This window comes from Helicoverpa zea, chromosome 31 (genome assembly GCF_022581195.2).
Source record: "Helicoverpa zea isolate HzStark_Cry1AcR chromosome 31, ilHelZeax1.1, whole genome shotgun sequence".
In the NCBI taxonomy this organism is placed as follows: domain Eukaryota; kingdom Metazoa; phylum Arthropoda; class Insecta; order Lepidoptera; family Noctuidae; genus Helicoverpa; species Helicoverpa zea.
This window is the reverse complement of record NC_061482.1, coordinates 17884023-17902646: the sequence shown is the minus strand read 5'-3', so window position 1 is coordinate 17902646 and position 18624 is coordinate 17884023. Positions and strand designations below refer to the sequence as shown.

Below are 18624 nucleotides of genomic sequence, written 5' to 3'. Positions count from 1 at the left end.
GCGGCTTTTTGATGTTTTTGATTTAAAATGATTGGATTATTTGCGAGTTATTTCACTTTAATGTGTTATAGTTTTACAGATTTTTGATATTTTAATTTTTAATAATCAATGATTTTTGGAATAATTGTCTGAATATTAAACGTTAAGTACGTTTATTACGTAACATTTTTATGGAATATCAAAATTGTAAAACTAAATTCACCATTATCATCATCTCAGCCATAGGACGTCCACTGCTGAGCATAGGCCTCCCCCTTACATCTCCACAGATACCTGTTGGAAGCGACCTGCATCCAGCGTCTTCCGGCGACCTTTATAATGCCGTCTATCCACCTTGGTTTTGGACGTCCTACGCTGCGCTTGCTAGTCCGTGGTCTCCACAAAACAAAATTAGATATACCATTAAATTAAAATGTACATCGAGCTAAGCTCAAAGTTTGGTAAATCCGTTTATATAAGCGTTTCATAGTTTGAAAGTTATTATTTAGCTTGAATCATTTGTTTTATAAATTCTTTGATAAAATTCTTAATCTTCGTACACTAGTTTTTATATTCCATTACATAGCTATTTACTACCTACTTTTTTATTTACTTTAAATAAAATTATTAAAATTTTGAGATATAACAATATTATTGCTAATTTATAAACTTAATTTGCTAGATTATCACGTGTTGCTGTTTTTGCTAATAATTATTAACATGTTAAGTAGATTTATATATTATCTTAATAAATAGTATTTAAAAAAATCGTATTTTGTTTCTTAATCTAAATTAAAACAGTATAGTTTACAGAAAAGTTTAAAAATATAGCTACCTTGTTTTTCCTACAAGTATTGCGAGTCACAACTTAGCAAGTTTGTCTATAACTTCACCAAAGGGATTTACACAAACACGTTCCTTTTCACGCTCTTTAAAACCGTCTACATTTTACCGAAACATCTGATACAGTTTCCGTCACGAACAAAATACATTATTTCCTCTTTTATTCCAGGGTGAAATGCTGTGAGGTTTTCTACGAAGCTCTAAATGCTCCCGCTTTGTGCGTCAAACCTCAGAGCGTGCTGGCTCTCTTTGGGTCAGGGTTCACAACAGGCATCTCTGTGGGCCTAGGCCACGACCTCACAGAAATCAACCCAGTTTACGCTGGAGGCTCAATCAGCTACGCCAACATGCTAACTAATATAGCTGGCAACGAAATAACCAACTTCATAAAGAACTCTTTTAGAAGGCGAGGCATCAGACTTGGTAAGCAATTAGATGACGTACTCCAAGATATTAAACGCAATTACGTATACGTCACCGAGAATTGTGCAGTCAAGAAACAGGATTATAAGAAGTCGTTTAAGTTACCCGATGGTAAAACAATTGACGTTAGTGATGAGTCTTTTATGGCTGGTGAGATGTACTTCCAACCAGAGCTGGTGCTTGGTAAGAAACTAACATCAGATGTTATACCCGTTCAAGAAGCTATAGTGACTTCGATATTGAAATGCGATTCGGAATTGCAGCCCGAAATGTACGATGCTATTGTCACGTACGGGGGTATGGCGACCATGCCGGGTTTGAACAAGCGGTTGGCTCGAGAACTCGAGGCTATAATAAATAGGCCTGTGAATGTGATTCCTACGTCTGAAGCTTATGCTGTAGCTTGGTTGGGGGGTGCGGTGTTTGCAGGAATGGCTGGCGCTAAGAGACTTTGGGTGACTAAGAAGCAGTTTGAAGACCAAGGAGAGAGAATTGTGAAGAACAGGTTCTGATTAAGTGTTACTAGAAAAGTGTTATGATATAGCATTTAGTTAGTAAACAGTTTAAGTCGTTATTTTAATTTTTTTTTATATTATGAAGAACGTTGAAAAATTATTGCCTAGGCCGAGAATGGTATTCAAATATAAGGATTTATCGACAAAACTTGAAACAGGGATTATTATTCAGCACAAATTCCCATACGCATCAAACAATACTTTTGCCAGAACTTCCCAATAATATAACGGAAACAAAACAAATCATTTCTTTCTCAACCTCATTTTGTCACGCAAAAAATACTTTAATCCTATGTCGTAAGGTTTTCTATTGAGTGACCAAAGATTATTTTATAAATTCTGAAAATGGTTTTGGGTCAAGGTTTTAGGCAAGTGTCGGTGTGTTTTATGATTACGAAAGAACCCGGCGGTTTTATTAAAACACTGATAAAATCTAATGATATTGTACGGGGTAGTTCTGGGACGATATTAGTCTTAGAAAGATCTCTTAATTGTTTCTTTAAAAAAATATATATATTGGGTGTGTCGTTCACAATCACATTAAAATAAATGCGTTAATGTACTGGTTAAAATATGACGATTAACACAAAGAAAAAATAAAAACACGTAAAAATAAAAAAAAGAATTTTTCAAACAAAGTAAATACAATAAAAATGTGCGCAAATTAGAACACCATATAAAAGTCAGTCACTACAAACAACTGAAATTCTCCCTTGAAAACTGACAGCTGTCAACTGATCAAAACATTCAATACTCCTAACTTTATCTCTGCTTTACACATGATGTTGTAAATTATAAAAACGAAAAATGAATCCTGTGGTTAAACCACTGAATGGATTAGGTTATTTTTTTTTACAATTCGCCATAGAATATCATAAAGTATATGCGATATGATTTAATGTGATTGTGAACGACACACCCGATATATGTTTCTGCTTTCCGACCTTTTCATGGTCATTACAACTCAGACTTCTCACTAGCACGATAATTTACTATTAGGGTGCTTACTTACCACACCCTTAGTTATGATAACATACATCTATACTAATAACAAAGAGGATTTTGTTTGTTTGTTTAGTTATTTACCCTGAAGGCTCCAAAACTACTGAACCGATTTAAAAAAATATTTTACTGTTGGAAAGCTGTACTCTTCCCGAGTAAAATAGATTATTTATATTTTATCCCCGTTCGTTCCCATGGGACGCGGGTAAAACCGCGGTAAACGACTAGTTTCTACTATAAATTACGGTATCTCCTAAATACAGACTGCAAATAAAAGCTGACAGCTTGTAGAAAAGACTATAATAGAGACTCGTAAATGCCCTTCGATAAGAACTCTCAAGAAAACTTTACGAGTTTTACAAATAGTTGTCGGTTTATCGCGACTCCAGCCCTCTGAGTAAATGACCCGCGATTTTTCACCGGTATTTTATTATGATGCCCTTGACCTTCTTACAAATTGTCTGAGGAAATACCGACGTTATTAATGTAGGGTTAGGTTAGGTTAGAACGTTATCATTTTGGAGGAGTCTAAGGCCTCATTTACGGGGTCTCGCGTCGCGTGTGGCGTGGCGTCTCGCGGCGCGTCTGACGTTTTTTCTGTTTACGGTGGGGCGGCGCGTGAAGCGGCACGCATCATCGCACGCGTAAACACAAACTTATAGCAATGTACCTCCATGTTCATGGAGAAGCGAGACGGAAAGCGTGGCGGTGCCCGCCGCGTCGCCCGCGGTGAATGCTCTGGCGTTTAGCGAAGCACGCGGCGGGCATCGCGGCGGCGCACGCTCGCCTCGATCAAAACGACTAGTTTTGAATTTTCTTCTAAAAAAAAGTCGATCATATGATACTACATTGCGACGGTGACTACGTCTGTGTTACGCGATTTCTAAATAAGACTGACAGAAGATTCCGCATTGGACATAGCTTCATCGAGAATTGCCGCTGCGTGCGCCGCCGCGATAAACGCCGCGTGGGACGCGTCGGTGCCGTCCGCGGGCTCGACCGCAAAATACGCCCTAATTCAAACAAACACATCTAAAATCGCTTCTCCGTAAACGCACTCATACAACGCTATATATTTGAATTCAGTGCGGGCCGCGCCACTCAACGCAACGCGCGACGCCCCGCGTCTCCGTAAATGAGGCCTAACAGACCCAAAACTAGCAGGTACATACTTTCTCATCTTAGAGACTACTGATTTCAATAAGCAATCTTGCTGTTGATTTTCTGACTAGGTACATTGTTTGATAGGTATTTTAAATGATTTATTTTTATATGATTTATTTCTATGAAGCCAATGTTGGAATCCTATCCTTTGTATAAAATCACCATAAATTATAAGTTATTGAAAACAGCCTGTATTGAGGTATCGTCAGAATAATGTGCGATATTAGCAAAATTCTTACAAAGATTGTCATATTATAGGACATTATTAGAAAGACGATGATGACTTTGAATCTACCCATACGATACTAGATACTACTCCATAAAATGTATTTCTAATCATCTTAAAAGCTGTGTTTTTTAGCCTGAAAGTGTTACAAATCTAGCTGATGGCTCCGTACGTCTCTGCCATCGGGAGATAGATGCTGCGAGATCAGACGGAAAGTCCACGCGAACCAATTTATGTACCTCAGGGTCTGCCGTGAGAGGGGAGCGGGGGCGGGTTCTGATGTTCGTTTTAACCTACTGTATAAAAAGGAGGTTGGGAATTTGTATGTTTGTTCGGTCTATGATGGTTGCAGATGGATGCAGGATTGCTTAATTTACAGCTGTATGTAAAAGCAAAGATATACATATTCTTCTTCAATTTAAGAGCCCAGCTCTTGTCGGTGCAGCTCCTTCCATTTACGCCTATCTAGCGCTAACTCCTGAACTTCCTTATACGACACAACATATAAATACGGTTTAATAAAAATTATATGGATTTTTTTAATGAAAATAAAGTTTTTTTCATATTCCCAGGATATAAAAAACTTGAGATTTTTTTTCAATAAAATACATCATGGGGGTATGAAAAAACTTTATTTTTATTTTTTTAATTCTCATCGATATTTTTCATCGCGAAATTGATATTTTCTGCACCCTTCGTATTTCAATTTGGTCGGTATTGCTTAATATTACGAATCAGAACCAAATGGAATTGTTTAAACCAATTAAAAACTGTTCAATCACAGTGAATCCTCAAGAGAGTACTACCTAACGTTCGCATTGAATATTTGGTACACAATTTTCCTACCTATGAAAATTCAAATTATTTCTGAATTTGTACGGAAAAGTAATAATATCGTGAAAAGCTCGTATCTTGTGGAAAACCTTAGCAAAACCCCACGCACACCTGTTGTAGGAAAATATTGCGAGAAACGAGAATTGCTTAGCCATCGCTCCCGACTTTGTTTACAACGTGGAACGTACATTAGTCGAATTAGAAGTCTTATTTACACAGTTAAAGCCTTTTTGATTGGTTAAAACAGTTAAAATTGGTTTGTTACACAATTTGTAGATTTAATGCACTCTCATTTTCATTTCATCGAAATTTCGTGAAGAGTGTTCGGTGTGATCGATTTGAAAAGTGTTACATAAGTAATCCCATTGTTATAAACACCGAGTATCTAATATGTTTGTTACTATAACACACAAACAGTACTTAATAGATTTTGGCAGTAATATAGCTTGACAGAATAAAATGTAGGCTGCTTTTCATACACATGCGAAAATGAGCTGGTAAATAGAACCTAGCGTTTAACAAATAGAATAGCCAGTAAGTCTGACACCAGTCTAACCAAGAGGTATCGGGTTGCCCGGGTAACTGGGTTGAGGAGGTCAGATAGGCAGTCGCTTCTTGTAAAGCACTGGTACTCAGCTGAATCCGGTTAGACTGGAAGCCGACCCCAACATAGTTGGGAAAAAGGCTCGGAGGATGATGTTCAACAAATAGAAGACAACCTTGTATCCAAAAAATTAGAGAGGGGGGCGGGGGGGGTTCATACAAAGGTAACCCCCTAACACAGATCTGTTTTTGCACCCCAGTAGCAAACTGGGGTCTAATTTGAATTTATGCTGGCAATAAATATTTTTGCTGCCTACAAAAGAGTTATTGGCCACAATTTATTATTCCCGTACAATTTTAACGGGTTATTTTTAGAGTAGATGTTGGCACCTTTTTTGTGATTATCTCCTGTCGGATTTTTTGCTGTGGAAATATTAAATTGTTGTGGAGTGGTTTGATCGGTCTGTTGTAGAGAATATATCAACAGTTTTTGGACGTGATTTATAGGAAACAAGTTTGTAGGTATATGTTGTATTTGTATATTGTATATACAAGGTAAGAAGTTAACTGCCTCGTTGGTCTAGCTGTCGCAAGTGCGGCTGCTGAGCACGAGGTCTCGGGTTCGATTCCCGAGTCGGGCCGAAATCGCTTTGTGGGTTTTGAAGACTTTCACAAAGCAGCCCGGAGCCTGGAAGCTGGTGATTGATACACCCGTGCATCGGAGAGCACGTTAATGTCGGTCCTGCGCCTGATCTCTCTCCGGTCGTGTCGGATTACCGTCCCATCGGGTTATGAGAGTGAAGGAATAGTGAGTGCACCTGTGTCTGCGCAAATGCTTGTGCACTATAATATGTCCTGCGCAGTTGGCTAATCTCCTTACATGAGAACAGCTGCCGTAGCCGATAATCGGCTAGGAGGACATCATCATCATACAAGGTAAGCTGGGCTATCCACAGTCAATTTATAGGCTTTTACCTTATGTATTTATCGGTACTACCATAATAAAAAAAATAATGTTTTTTTTGTTTGTTTTTAGGTAAAAGCTCCGAAACTACTAGACCGATTTGAAATTCTTTAACTGTTAGAAATCGATACTTTTTCCGGGTCAGCTTCATTTTATCCCGGTACGGATAGTTTGTACGTGACGCGGGTGAAACTGCGGCGAACGTTCCAGACTGAAGGGCAAAGGACAAAGGAACTACTTTCCAAGATTTTGGGTACGGTCCATTAAGTGAGGAAAGAGTGGAGATGCCATAATGCACGTAAGTCAGGCGCCTTCTTCTAGGTGACATATGTACGGAGGGCATGCCCAAAACAATAATAACTTAACAAGGTGTTCGGGTTCTTTTAGACAACAGTCAAAGATTTTTGGTATTACTAAAAATGGGCGGGTCCGAAGAAGGGCGAAGACAGTAACGTTCCTCGTCTCCCGCACACCCGCATTTTGTCGCGCTACTTTCTTAGGAGATTTTGCGTTATGGCACCTCCGCTAGTGATTTCGTTCTCCATGGTACGATACGGTCCGATGTTAATGTAGTTGATATTAAGATGTGTATGTATGTTCGTAAATATATTATATTATATGGAAAGGGAACCAATTCCGTTGAAAGGAAAGTTTGCTTGTTATTTGTTCAGCCGTAAACTGGTTGTTTGGGTAGTTTTGAACCTGTTTGTTTGTTTCAAGTTTTGTAATTGTCATTTGTTTTCTATATGGTGATCGTAGTAATACATTATCTGTATGAAATATCAATAGGTAGGTATTTATACTGTTCTATGGAACATTCACATATGTAGCTAGGAGGTCCCTCAATTGCGAATGTTTAACTTGTTTTTGATTTTTCAGTTCGTTTGTTAAATTTTTCACACAGGCTGGCTAGTTCAACTTACGTCGTAATAAAAATATCTAAAAAAACGAAGCCCATAGCTACTCACAAAAACTTTTATAATTTAGGTATAGCGATTTAGCAAGTTTATAGAAAGGGGAGACATTTAAGTTGTTCTAACAGCCAGAAATAGGCCACTATTACCCCACTGGGGCCCTTAATGGTCAATTACAGGGGAGCCATGGGGAACTGACTATTGCTAATAACGAGGACTTCTGATTACTAATCCAGCTGCGAGAATCATTATTACGGTTATAATGATAGTCGTTAACTGACCGGTCGTTTGAGTAGTTGTGCTGTCTCATATTGCTGTAGTAACTAGTTACTAATACTAGTCTTTAACTCGAGTGCACTCGCATTTTTATTTATTTAATTACGTATCAAGTTAAGGCGTTCCATTGCCAATTTCTTTAAGGGTTAGATAGTCCATTTATCGAGGAAGGTTATGGGCTATTATTAATCTGGGTGCATGGAGTAGTTTCTAAACGTGACTAACGTGAGGAAGATTCTTCTTTCGACTTATAACTTTATTGCTCGTGGATCCACCATTCCTGACCCACCCAAAATAAGTCATTTACCATCAAAACAGGCGAACACTTTGTGAACAAAGATTTTGCTTTTGCTCGAGCGACCCCGCTGAAGTTGACCAATGATGGAAAACCGAGGCAGATGACCTCACCTTTGCTCCCTCCAGCAAAACAGAGCAAACCGGAGATGAGGACCAGTGACCTCTCTCACTCAAGCATAAATTGGCCAGCCATAAAAAAGTATATCTGACCCCAGTTATGGAGAGAATATTCAAATATTCAAGCCATGATCTCCGCACAAATATATTGATGTATGGCCAACACATAAATGCTGATGAAATAGGGTCGTATATCAACGGACCAATTTTAGATACTATGTAAAATTTATAACAATCTCCGTAGTCATAAATTTTACGAGTTTATAGCTACAATTGTAAGAGAGCTGCGAACTGCAGACTTTTTGTCGGCCGATAGTTTGATCGGGCGACGTATCGAAATGAATGGTAGTACCACAGAAATAAAATTAAAGAAAAAAAAACCTTTTTAAAAACAAGCTTTTATTTAAATGCTCTAAAAAGAAAAAAATAAACATTTTACACTAAAACTTTTACTGTTAACTTATAACGTCATTTCAAATTTAACACATTTGACACGATTTATATATTATAAAAGCGTGTCGCGAGATCTAAGTATTCGTATTTTCTTAGTTTTATAATTTTAATAGGCAGCAGGTACGAATACTTAGATCTCGAATATATACTTATTATATAAATCGAATATATAAATATATATATTATTATATAAGTATATAACAATAAAACCTACCCAACAATTAGTATAATGTATAATATATATATAGTATATATAATAATATAGTAATAGTATATATATATATATATTATTATTCGATTTTCTTAGTTTTATAATTTTAATAGGCAGCATTTACGAATACTTAGATCTCGCGACACGCTTTTATAATATATAAATTGTGTCAAATGTGTTAAATTTGAAATGACGTTATAAGTTAACAGTAAAAGTTTTAGTGTAAAATGTTTATTTTTTTCTTTTTAGAGCATTTAAATAAAAGCTTGTTTTTAAAAAGGTTTTTTTTTCTTTAATTTTATTTATAACTTTTTAGTACCTCTATTTTTAATTCGAGATTTACTACGACGTAGTTCGCAGCGCGTAGCAGCGTTATTCCGTTATGAAGTCCGTAGTTCGTTCACATGATATGTAATATGTACTTATTAATAAAAATATCAATAATGTTGAAATTATGAAATCCCTTGTTATTTATTTGTTCTCATTCTGTCCATTTCTTTTAATGCATCAACATTACACGGTTTCTTCGACGTCAACTTGGAGCAGTCAAGTTCTTCGATTTGAAGACCTGCTAAAGACCTAACTCGGCTTAAAGCTACATAAGCTTGACCAGCAGCGAACAATTTGGAGCCTAGATAAATAACAGCATGATCTACAGTAGTTCCCTGCATTTTATGCACAGTTGAAGCCCAAGACAAGACAATCGGGAGCATTCTTCTTTCAGCTGTGCCGTGATTAAATTTTGCAGGAAATTGAACTGATTTAGGGTGTATTATGTGAATGCCATCGTTACCAAAGTCTACGCGAACCGATGGTACATCGCTATCGTATAGTTGAGCACGTCTGTAATACGGCCATATGATTTCAGTGATGTGACCTATTGCTCCATTCACAAGTCCCTTAGCAACGTCAACGTTAGACCTCAACATAACTTTAGCACCAACAAATATTTCTAGTTCTTTTGGAAGACCTCCTGTTTTGTTAATGTCCGTGTGTATTATTTTATTAATATCAATCTGATCATTCTTTTTTGATCCATCAATTAATTGATCTTGTGCTATTATTTTAAACATTTGTGTATTCTTCTTCCTAAAATGTTCGAGAACGGCTGAATTATGTTTATTGACCTGCTGATTCGTTGGGTAAATACGTAGAGCTTTTTCAATCGAGAACTCTCCAGAGCTATTTGAAGATACTTTCTGCATAAGATCAGAAAAGTGTTCGGTAGTCAGCTCACCTACTCTTAAAGCGTTCAATATATTCACAAACTTGTCGCAACCTTTTTGTCTCATGTTCTCTTGTAGCTCTATTAAAGAGAACAAGCGCCACAAATGTGTCGCTGGAACCATTCTTGCTGGTTGATCGAATACTTGGTTTCCGCGTACCGGAGGCAGTTGCATTAGATCGCCGAACAAGAGCACATTAAGACCACCGAACATTTCTTCACTATTCTTAAGTTGTTTTAATCTACAGTCGTTCATGCAAAGCATCTCATACGGGACCATTGATATTTCGTCAATAAATAGAAATTGTATATCTTTCCACTGTAACCGCATCAATCTGAGAAAATTTCCCGTCAGCATGGGCATCTGGGTTATCCTTCCATCTTTTTGCACAGGTAGCTTTAGTGCAGTATGAAGTGTAGAGCCTCCAATCAAACGCGCTGCAACCCCTGTTAGAGCGCACACTTTAACGACAGTCTTAGCATGGCAACGGTTGGCTTGATTTTTCAGCAATTTAAACAAAAATGTTTTACCAGTTCCTGCATTCCCTGTTATGAAGAGCCTTAGTCTGTTGTCGTTTCCTTGAATCTGCTCTTGAATATTTCGTGTCACAAATCGAAACACTTCCGCCTGATCAGCATTCATAGCTCTGCAAGACGTATTGAACTCATCATCAGCCATACAATGTTCAGGTGCTTCGATTTCATCAATGGGTTCGTCGTTAGGTTGTAGATTTTCTTCATCGAGAATGCGAAATGCGTGAACTTGGTTAAACGCATTTTCTAGCTGTCGGTCTCGTTCTCTAAAAAGTTGCATACGCTCGTTGGTTTGGTGGAGGAATTCTTCTTTTGCCAGGAATGCTTCCTGAGCGGAGTCGTGTTCTTCCAGTAACTCACATTCATTACGATACGGCATGTATTGTAGCAACAGACTATAATAATAGTTCTCGGGATCTGTTGCTGCTACAAAATATGGAACTCGTACCGTCGCTGGAACATTTCGTACTATAAGCTTAGTATTATCGGTCAATGTGATGAGTCGTCTTCTGGTGGTCTCCTCTTGATGCTGATGGTCATCTACGGAATCGTCATTGCTCATATCATTCGTTTTTTTGATATAATAAGGCTCAAAAAGCATTGCAAATTCTAGCAAACTCATATTAATAAAGTCAAATTCCAGGTGGTCATGTGGACGTTTTTCGTACCTGTCAAAGATATTATTGCAGTATCCTGTTGCTTGTCCGCAATCATCAAATTTTAATACTCGGTATCTGACTTCCGGCTTGCGAGTGTTTAAGAAAATACATTTCCTTGAGCTGTCGCGGAGATTTAGATGACACAGTCTAAATGCGGACTCACAAGCAGAGATTTGTCGTTCTTGCATAATTCGCATACAAACCTTAAAGAGTTTTCGGGATGTGTCACTTTCTTCACGTTGAATTTGTTGCACTGCCTAAGCTAGGCTTGAATCTAATGCCGTTGGTTCAGATTTAGAGATATACTTTGCTACATAATATGCTATTGCTTCATTTGAGCCACATGGTTGCAAATCTATATTCCCATTCCAAACCTTTAATAATGTGGGATTATAATTATTAACCCATCTGTCCTCCAGGCGTCGCTTTAGAATACAAATTCTGCCACCATTCCGGAGATACTCATCAGTAGTTTGATCAATTATCCTAGTTTCGTCGGATTCTTGTCTAGGAAAACCGAACCTGCAAGTATTGGTATTGTTCTTTTGACACGTATGGGTATGACGATGAATTTGATTTTTTTTTACCAATTCATAAAGATCGGTATCCTCTGGTGGCAATTGGCACGATACAACTTGGTCAAGCAGACGAATGCCTTCTTCAGTTTCAAAAGATGGGTGATTTTCGATCCACATTACCATATGTAAATGTGGGCTCCCGCGATTTTGATATTCTATGCGCCACCAGAAATCTTTCATTTGTCCGCCGAGTACTTCGTGATTGTGTGTTAAAAACGTTAAAAGTGCATGAATTCGTACCATAAAATGCCGGCTTACAATAACTGGGTATAATTCAATTAATTTCTGTACGTCCATTATGTTAAGGCTGGTAGGATCTTCATCTGGTCTCCCTTCAGCAATCAAAAGTGCCTTTCTCATGTCAATCCAATTTAAATCGTTGCAGCTGAAAGTTAGAAAATACGTCGGTGGTCCGAGACACCTGATTTGTGCTACGAGATCATTTAGTGCTGCTCGCCAGTAAGAAGCGGAACCTCTCAATTTTTTTAAATATAAATGTACATCCTCAACCATACCATTATGTCCTTCAATTTTTTTTCCACAAGCAGCAATCGTAGATTTGATTCTATAAAATTCGAACATTGATAAGGCGTAGAATAAATAATCATTCCTCTGGAATCGAGTGTCCTCGCTAAGAATGCGGTATTGATAGTAATCAAGAGGAGATATTGGTACTTGCCTTGTCTCTTCATGTAATCCATTGACACCGTGTGGGAATAGGTAAAACCAAGATAATTCTTCTGCTTTCCGTTCATGATTTACGTTTACAATGTTGTCTTTCGTTTTCCGTACAATTTTATTGATATTACCAGATACTTCCAGCTCATCTTCGACTTCCGGTTGATGACAATCAATTGGACCCATGATAGAAGTTTGTACAGGTAGATACGCATCGTTGGTTGCGGTGTTGTTTGATATATTTTCATTAGTCCGTATTCTGTGTTCCACTTTAGAAGATATTTTATCAAAGTATGCTTCCGAGATCGGATTAAACTGCTGTGTGCAAGTGTTCACATTATTACATTCCTGGTGTCTTGTTAATACTGGTAAGTGTGGCGTGCTGAGCGGTGAGTGATTTGGACTGATGATGGATATATTTGTTACTGCCACATATGTCAAAGTGTAAGGTACATTTTGAGAGGTAGTAGCTCGTTTACATAATCGAACTAACTCATCGACTGTTCTACATTCAATCATGCATGCTTTGCCATTGTTAGCTCTAGCCCCTTTTGGGCCGCATGAATGAGAATCAGTTAAATAAAACTTTTGGTCGAAACAAATAACCCCAAACGATTTTCCAGCAGCTATAAATGTACCAGTTTGATGTGTCAAGAATAATCTGCACAGAGCATCTTTTAAAGGTAGACCAATACTGTCGCGATTTACCGAATCTCGTAAACTTCCGAACAAAGAACTGTCACTCTCATATTTTACAGCAAATGTACGACCAAATATTTCCAATCCAGCTTTTACTAAATCGAAATGCCTTATTTCTAAATAACCGTCTTCTTCGATTTGGATACCTGCAGGATTTTCAGCGTTTAATAATCGCAGTTTGACATACAGTGAATCTCCTTCTATCATGTTTTGATCAAGAGTGTTTTTGCTCCACTGCTGAGGTGGAGTAATGGACACTCTTATGATATTGCTCATTGCCATAGCACAGCATTGCACGCCAGCATACCCCGATGTAAAAACTTCAGCATTTCCTTGATGCCATGATCCTTGTAAAATACGAGAAACGTCATTAATTTGTACAAAGTCCTGATTATTTTGAACCGCGCTCGGACTGTAAGTTTGCGATGTAGAACAAGCGTTTTCGGAAACTAAAATCAGATCGTCAGTCGATAGGTTTGCGTTGTTGTCTATAAGGACATCTTTGTATAACGGATTATTAGCCACCAACCATGTCAAAGCCTCGAACACATTGTCGCGAGACACTGAAAACTCACGAGTAATATTTAAATTCTCTAGATGCTCTGTAACAATCACAATTCCACAGTTATCTACAGATCTAGGCAACATATGTGGCAGTTTTTCGGTAACCTCGAAAAGATCCTGAGCAAAAAGAATTGCTTGACCACGAAATCCGTATTGTCTAAATAAGCCGTCAAACTTTACAATTTTTAAAAATGGTATTATCCGAGAAAGAAGGCGCTTTTCAGTTTGCGACAAACGTTGTATAACGTGAGGTATAGGCCCAGGTTCCAAGCTGTTCCAATATGCCTTAGAAGGAGGTACGGACGTGTTACTTTTACTTATGTGATTGTTACACCGGTAACACAGCATCAATTCTTCTTTATTGTCGCGTAATTCTCGTGGAAGATAAGTAGGAGATGAGGCACTTATTTTATATTTAGTCACTTGATGGGGATAGCATCTCTTCGTGCAAATATTACACACTTTATCACAAAATGTATTTATCGCATTATTAAAGCACTCAATGCTACCACGTTGCACATTCCTCTGGTTAGTCTTTTTCTGCCGTTCATTCTGTGCTGTTACAATGCGTTCCTCTGCTGTTTGTGATAACTGTCTTGCTTGCCTGAGCATTCTGTTCCTGTCGAGCCTGGCCAAGTGTTCTTCTTGTAATTCATTTTTTCTTCTCTCTTGTGTACGTATTCTGTCAGTATTTTGCCTCTGTGTGCGTTGTTCTAACGATTCGTTTTCTCTATGTTTAGCAGTAGCTAAGCTCATTTTTTCTAAGTGTTGCCGCTTGTGGACATCGCGTTCATTAGCAATCTTCTCCTGTCTCTTCAATTTCGCCTTCTCTAAACGTCGTTTTCTTTGTGTAGTTGTTTCTGTTTTCTTCATGTTATTCCCACAAGTATAGGACAAATAACGGTCCATCCCCCCAGAGGTTGTAGAGGGATAAGGGCTACAATACAACAGGGTTCGCTCTGGTACCCTGAGGCGCAACGTTAGCGGCAAGACATGCTTATACACCCTTATACCATTCAGCCCTCGGCACGTGCTCACTTTGGCATTGGGTCATCCATCCAATCAATTATATAAATGTCGGAGATAGATCAATTACCACTATGGATATCCGAACAAAAATGTGACAGATAGATGTCAATGTCAATCACCATTGTCTGTATCCAAACAAAAAAACAACAATGTATGACCATAGATTTAAAATAGGTTCGTGTCCATTTGACAAAATGGGGACTCCAAACCCTGATGGTTTATCGCTCGACTGATCCTGATCCTACATATAATTAATATGGGTCGAAAGCAAGAGACTCGTCAAGACTTATCCAATGAGCCCACACTCGATGGGGTTGCGTCGTTTAATTACGGAGTTCCTATGGCCACCTTCCGGCTCCAACATCAGACCCTGGTTACCATATAGTATCAAAGTACTCGTCAAGACTAATCCAATGAGCCCAAACTCGATGGGGTTGCGTCGTTTAATTACGAAGTTCCTATGGCCACCTTCCGGCTCCATCATCAGACCCTGGTTACCATATAGTATCAAAGTACTCGTCAAGACTAATCCAATGAGCCCAAACTCGATGGGGTTGCGTCTTTTAATTACGGAGTTCCTATGGCCACCTTCCGGCTCCATCATCAGACCCTGGTTACCATATAGTATCAAAGTACTCATCAAGACTAATCCAATGAGCCCAAACTCGATGGGGTTGCGTCGTTTAATTACGGAGTTCCTATGGCCACCTTCCGGCTCCATCATCAGATCAGCTCTATGTCACAATGACATTGCATTGTCATCCGATTTATACATGTATACTAAATTTCAGCTCAATCGGAAACCGGGAAGTGGATCAAATTTAAGTTGCAAGATTTGATTACAGACAACGGGACAGGTGAAAGTAAATAAATAATAATAAAAGCTTGTAAAAAGATATACAGTTGTACTTAAAAATGTCACTCACACGCATGTGCTCGATGCACGACACTCAGTACTGACAGCACCGATAGCACCGGTAAAAGCTCGTCGATGCACATGCGTGTGTAAGTGACATTTTTACCTACGTTAGTAAGTAGTTTCACAACCGTTTACAGGAGTTTATTTAAACTATGGTAGTACACATTCATACGTAGTAATCAGGTATTTGGTCGGTATCAGACCGACAAAAACTTTGATTGAATTTATAATTCCTGCCGACTGTTTAGTCTGCAGTGTGCAGGTACTCTAACAGAAGCGGTTTCAAAATAATTTCTTGCGAAGACAAAGACAATCATGATTTATCTGCGAAACGAAAATGTATTGGCTTTGACTGGTCAGCGTGTTGTTGTATTGTGTGCATTGGATAGTTGTTCTGTTACAAAACGATATTTGAACCGAATTCCCAAAAAAGGGAGAAGTTCTCTCAATTCGGGTATTTCTACGTATTTTTAATGGCTGAATTTCGTACTTATGGACCAGCATGCTGAATAACATTAGAAACGGATAAGATACGACAATAAAACGAGTCATTAACTTAACCTGAACTGCATTTCAGCGGTATTTTTAAAGGCAATGAATATATTTACATACAGGATTATACGAATACATTTACCAAAAGACCACTTATACATATATACCCTTACCTGAGCTCCCACCATCCCAGTCTTCAGCCTCGGCAGGTCAGTGTGCGAGTACTTGGAGATCGACCAGGGTCCCACCACGATCAGGTCGGTGTTCAGCTCAAACTCATTGATCTGGTTGCGAAGGAACTTCCTGATGTTCCACGGAAGGTTGTTGTGGCTGCGAACAAGAAGAAACAGTAAGTCCAAGGGAAAATGTGTTGAGAGTTTTATTTTTCACACTAATTTTACGGTCTAGCTGTTAGAGCAGGTTAGAAACGCATTCTCGAAGAAAAATCGTTATTCAAGATTCAAGATATTTTTATATTTATAGCGTCAAGGTGTTTCTATGAATACTGGCTTTAAAAGGAACCAGTAAAAAGAAATAACTTTATCCGTGTTGGGTAGATTTTTTTGCAGCCAGTGTACAACCCAAATCGGTGTAAAATTCATGAACATTTCCATATTCAAAAGTTCCCGAGCCTACCGTCTGAACAAAAAACTTCTGAAAAAAGTATTTCCATTCGTACTTACACTTGCCGTAAGAAATCCTCATGAAATTCATAATAGGGGAGAAACAAAAACAATAACAATTTACGAACGTTGACCGCAAAATTTTCATTTCGCAATTTAAAGTGGAACATTCTGGAAAACTTTTTAAAGCTATATCTGGAATTTGGCAAACAGACAAACAGACGTTGCTACTGTATGTAAGGCTCATGTTATACTGTACGCGGCTCATAAGCGGAGCGGAGGCGACAGCAGTTAGGAGGTGGTGACTAATTTTTTTATCTCATATCTAAGTGTAAGAAATTGCTTCCTTTGCCTTCTGGAGAGCACGTCAAAGTCGTGGGTGTCATTTATACATCTTCAGCAGTTGTTACCGGTTATCAATAGCGAGAAATTCTGACAGCCAGTCTTTCCAAGTCTGATATCTGGTTACCTAGACAACTGGATTGAGGAGATCAGATAGGCAGTAGTTTCATGTAAAATACAGCAAGGAATCCGACCCCAACATCATCATCATCCTCATCCTCCGAGCCTTTTCCCAATCATGTTGGGATCGGCTTCCAGTCTAACCGGATTCAGCTGAGTACCAGTGCTTTACAAGAAGCGACTGCCTATCTGACCTCCTCAATCCAGTTAGACTGGTTACTGGTTAGACTGGTGTCAGACTTACTGGCTTCTGACTACCCGTAACGACTGCCAAGGATGTTCAATGACATCCCGGCTGTCCTACAGTTTAACGTGCCATCCGAAACACAGTCCATGGTGTCTAAGATATACTTAGAAAGTACATACAAACTTAGAAAAGTTGCATTGGTACTTGCCTGACCTGGGATCGAACCCGCGCCCTCATACTTGAGAGGTTGGTCCTTTACCCACTAGGCCAACCCCAACATATTTGTAAGAAATCTAGGTACCTAGATGATCTTGCTTTTATGGACATGTGTTTCTAGCTTAGCGATCATACCCGCTTTCAATGCGACCTAGCCCGAACTAGTTATTTATCTGGCTGTTGCTTTTGCCTTTTGTTTTTCACAAATAAAATAGTGGTTCACTTAGCAGTGAGTACGGATGACAAGCTTGTGAGACTTCTATGTTATTTCAATGTTGACAGTAAGTTAGTTGCTTTTTGCGAACGGATTGCTTATTTATTTTACGGTAAATATATCAAAGTGAATTCAAAGTTAGGCGGATTTATGGTTTAAAATTTTTGCTATACCTGCTTTTTATATTATTTACTTAGTACCTAAGTACATTATGTACCTAGTACACAATACTGCTACGAATTTTAGTCGTGAGTTATAATAATTGTCAAAACTTTGGTAAACTTTCTGCGCAAGTTTTTGAGTGTGTATACATGTTACAGCCAAAGTAATAAGTCTGCATATTATATATATTATCTAGATATTATTTATAATATCTACTCAATTTGGATAAAGTGATAATTGACACAGAATTAATCACATTAACTTGCAATTTTATATAATATCTCCATAGACTTGGATAATGTAATAAAACAAGTAGGTAAAGATTATTATTTCATGTTACCTAACTAACTAAAGTGTCTGGTAGCTGACCTTAATATTCGAAAAAGGCTAGTTAGCCCAGTGCAGGGCACGCCATAATAGTAGCGACAAGTCCCCTCTTTGAGGTGTGGCTCGGGCCACTCTACGGACGGCCCGGAGGACACGATGAACCTCACAACCCAGGTGTACCTTGCCTGGGCACCGCCGTGTCCTCGTCGAGGCAATAGGCAGCGGCGACCTCTTGTGCCCGGCCCTGGTTCAAGCCATGGTCCGTGGTGAGAGGTAATGGGATGCCGTCGTCTCA

At 38.5% G+C, this 18624-nt stretch overlaps 1 protein-coding gene across 1 annotated transcript; it reads left to right on the top strand.

Annotated features, from left to right (window-relative positions):
• The first annotated feature begins 412 nt into the window (after nt 1-412).
• LOC124645407 (actin-related protein T3-like) lies at nt 413-1858 on the top strand. Its single transcript, XM_047185213.1, has 2 exons — nt 413-435; nt 992-1858. The coding sequence occupies exons 1-2, from the start codon at nt 413-415 to the stop codon at nt 1755-1757; spliced, it is 789 nt and encodes a 262-aa protein (XP_047041169.1). The 3' UTR covers nt 1758-1858.
• Nucleotides 1859-18624: the final 16766 nt, after the last annotated feature.

Coding starts and splice junctions, on each gene's coding strand:
- LOC124645407 (XM_047185213.1), top strand. CDS start 413: ATGTACATCGAGCTAAGCTCAAA. Junction 436..991: donor TACATCGAGCTAAGCTCAAA/GTTTGGTAAATC, acceptor CTTTTATTCCAG/GGTGAAATGCTGTGAGGTTT.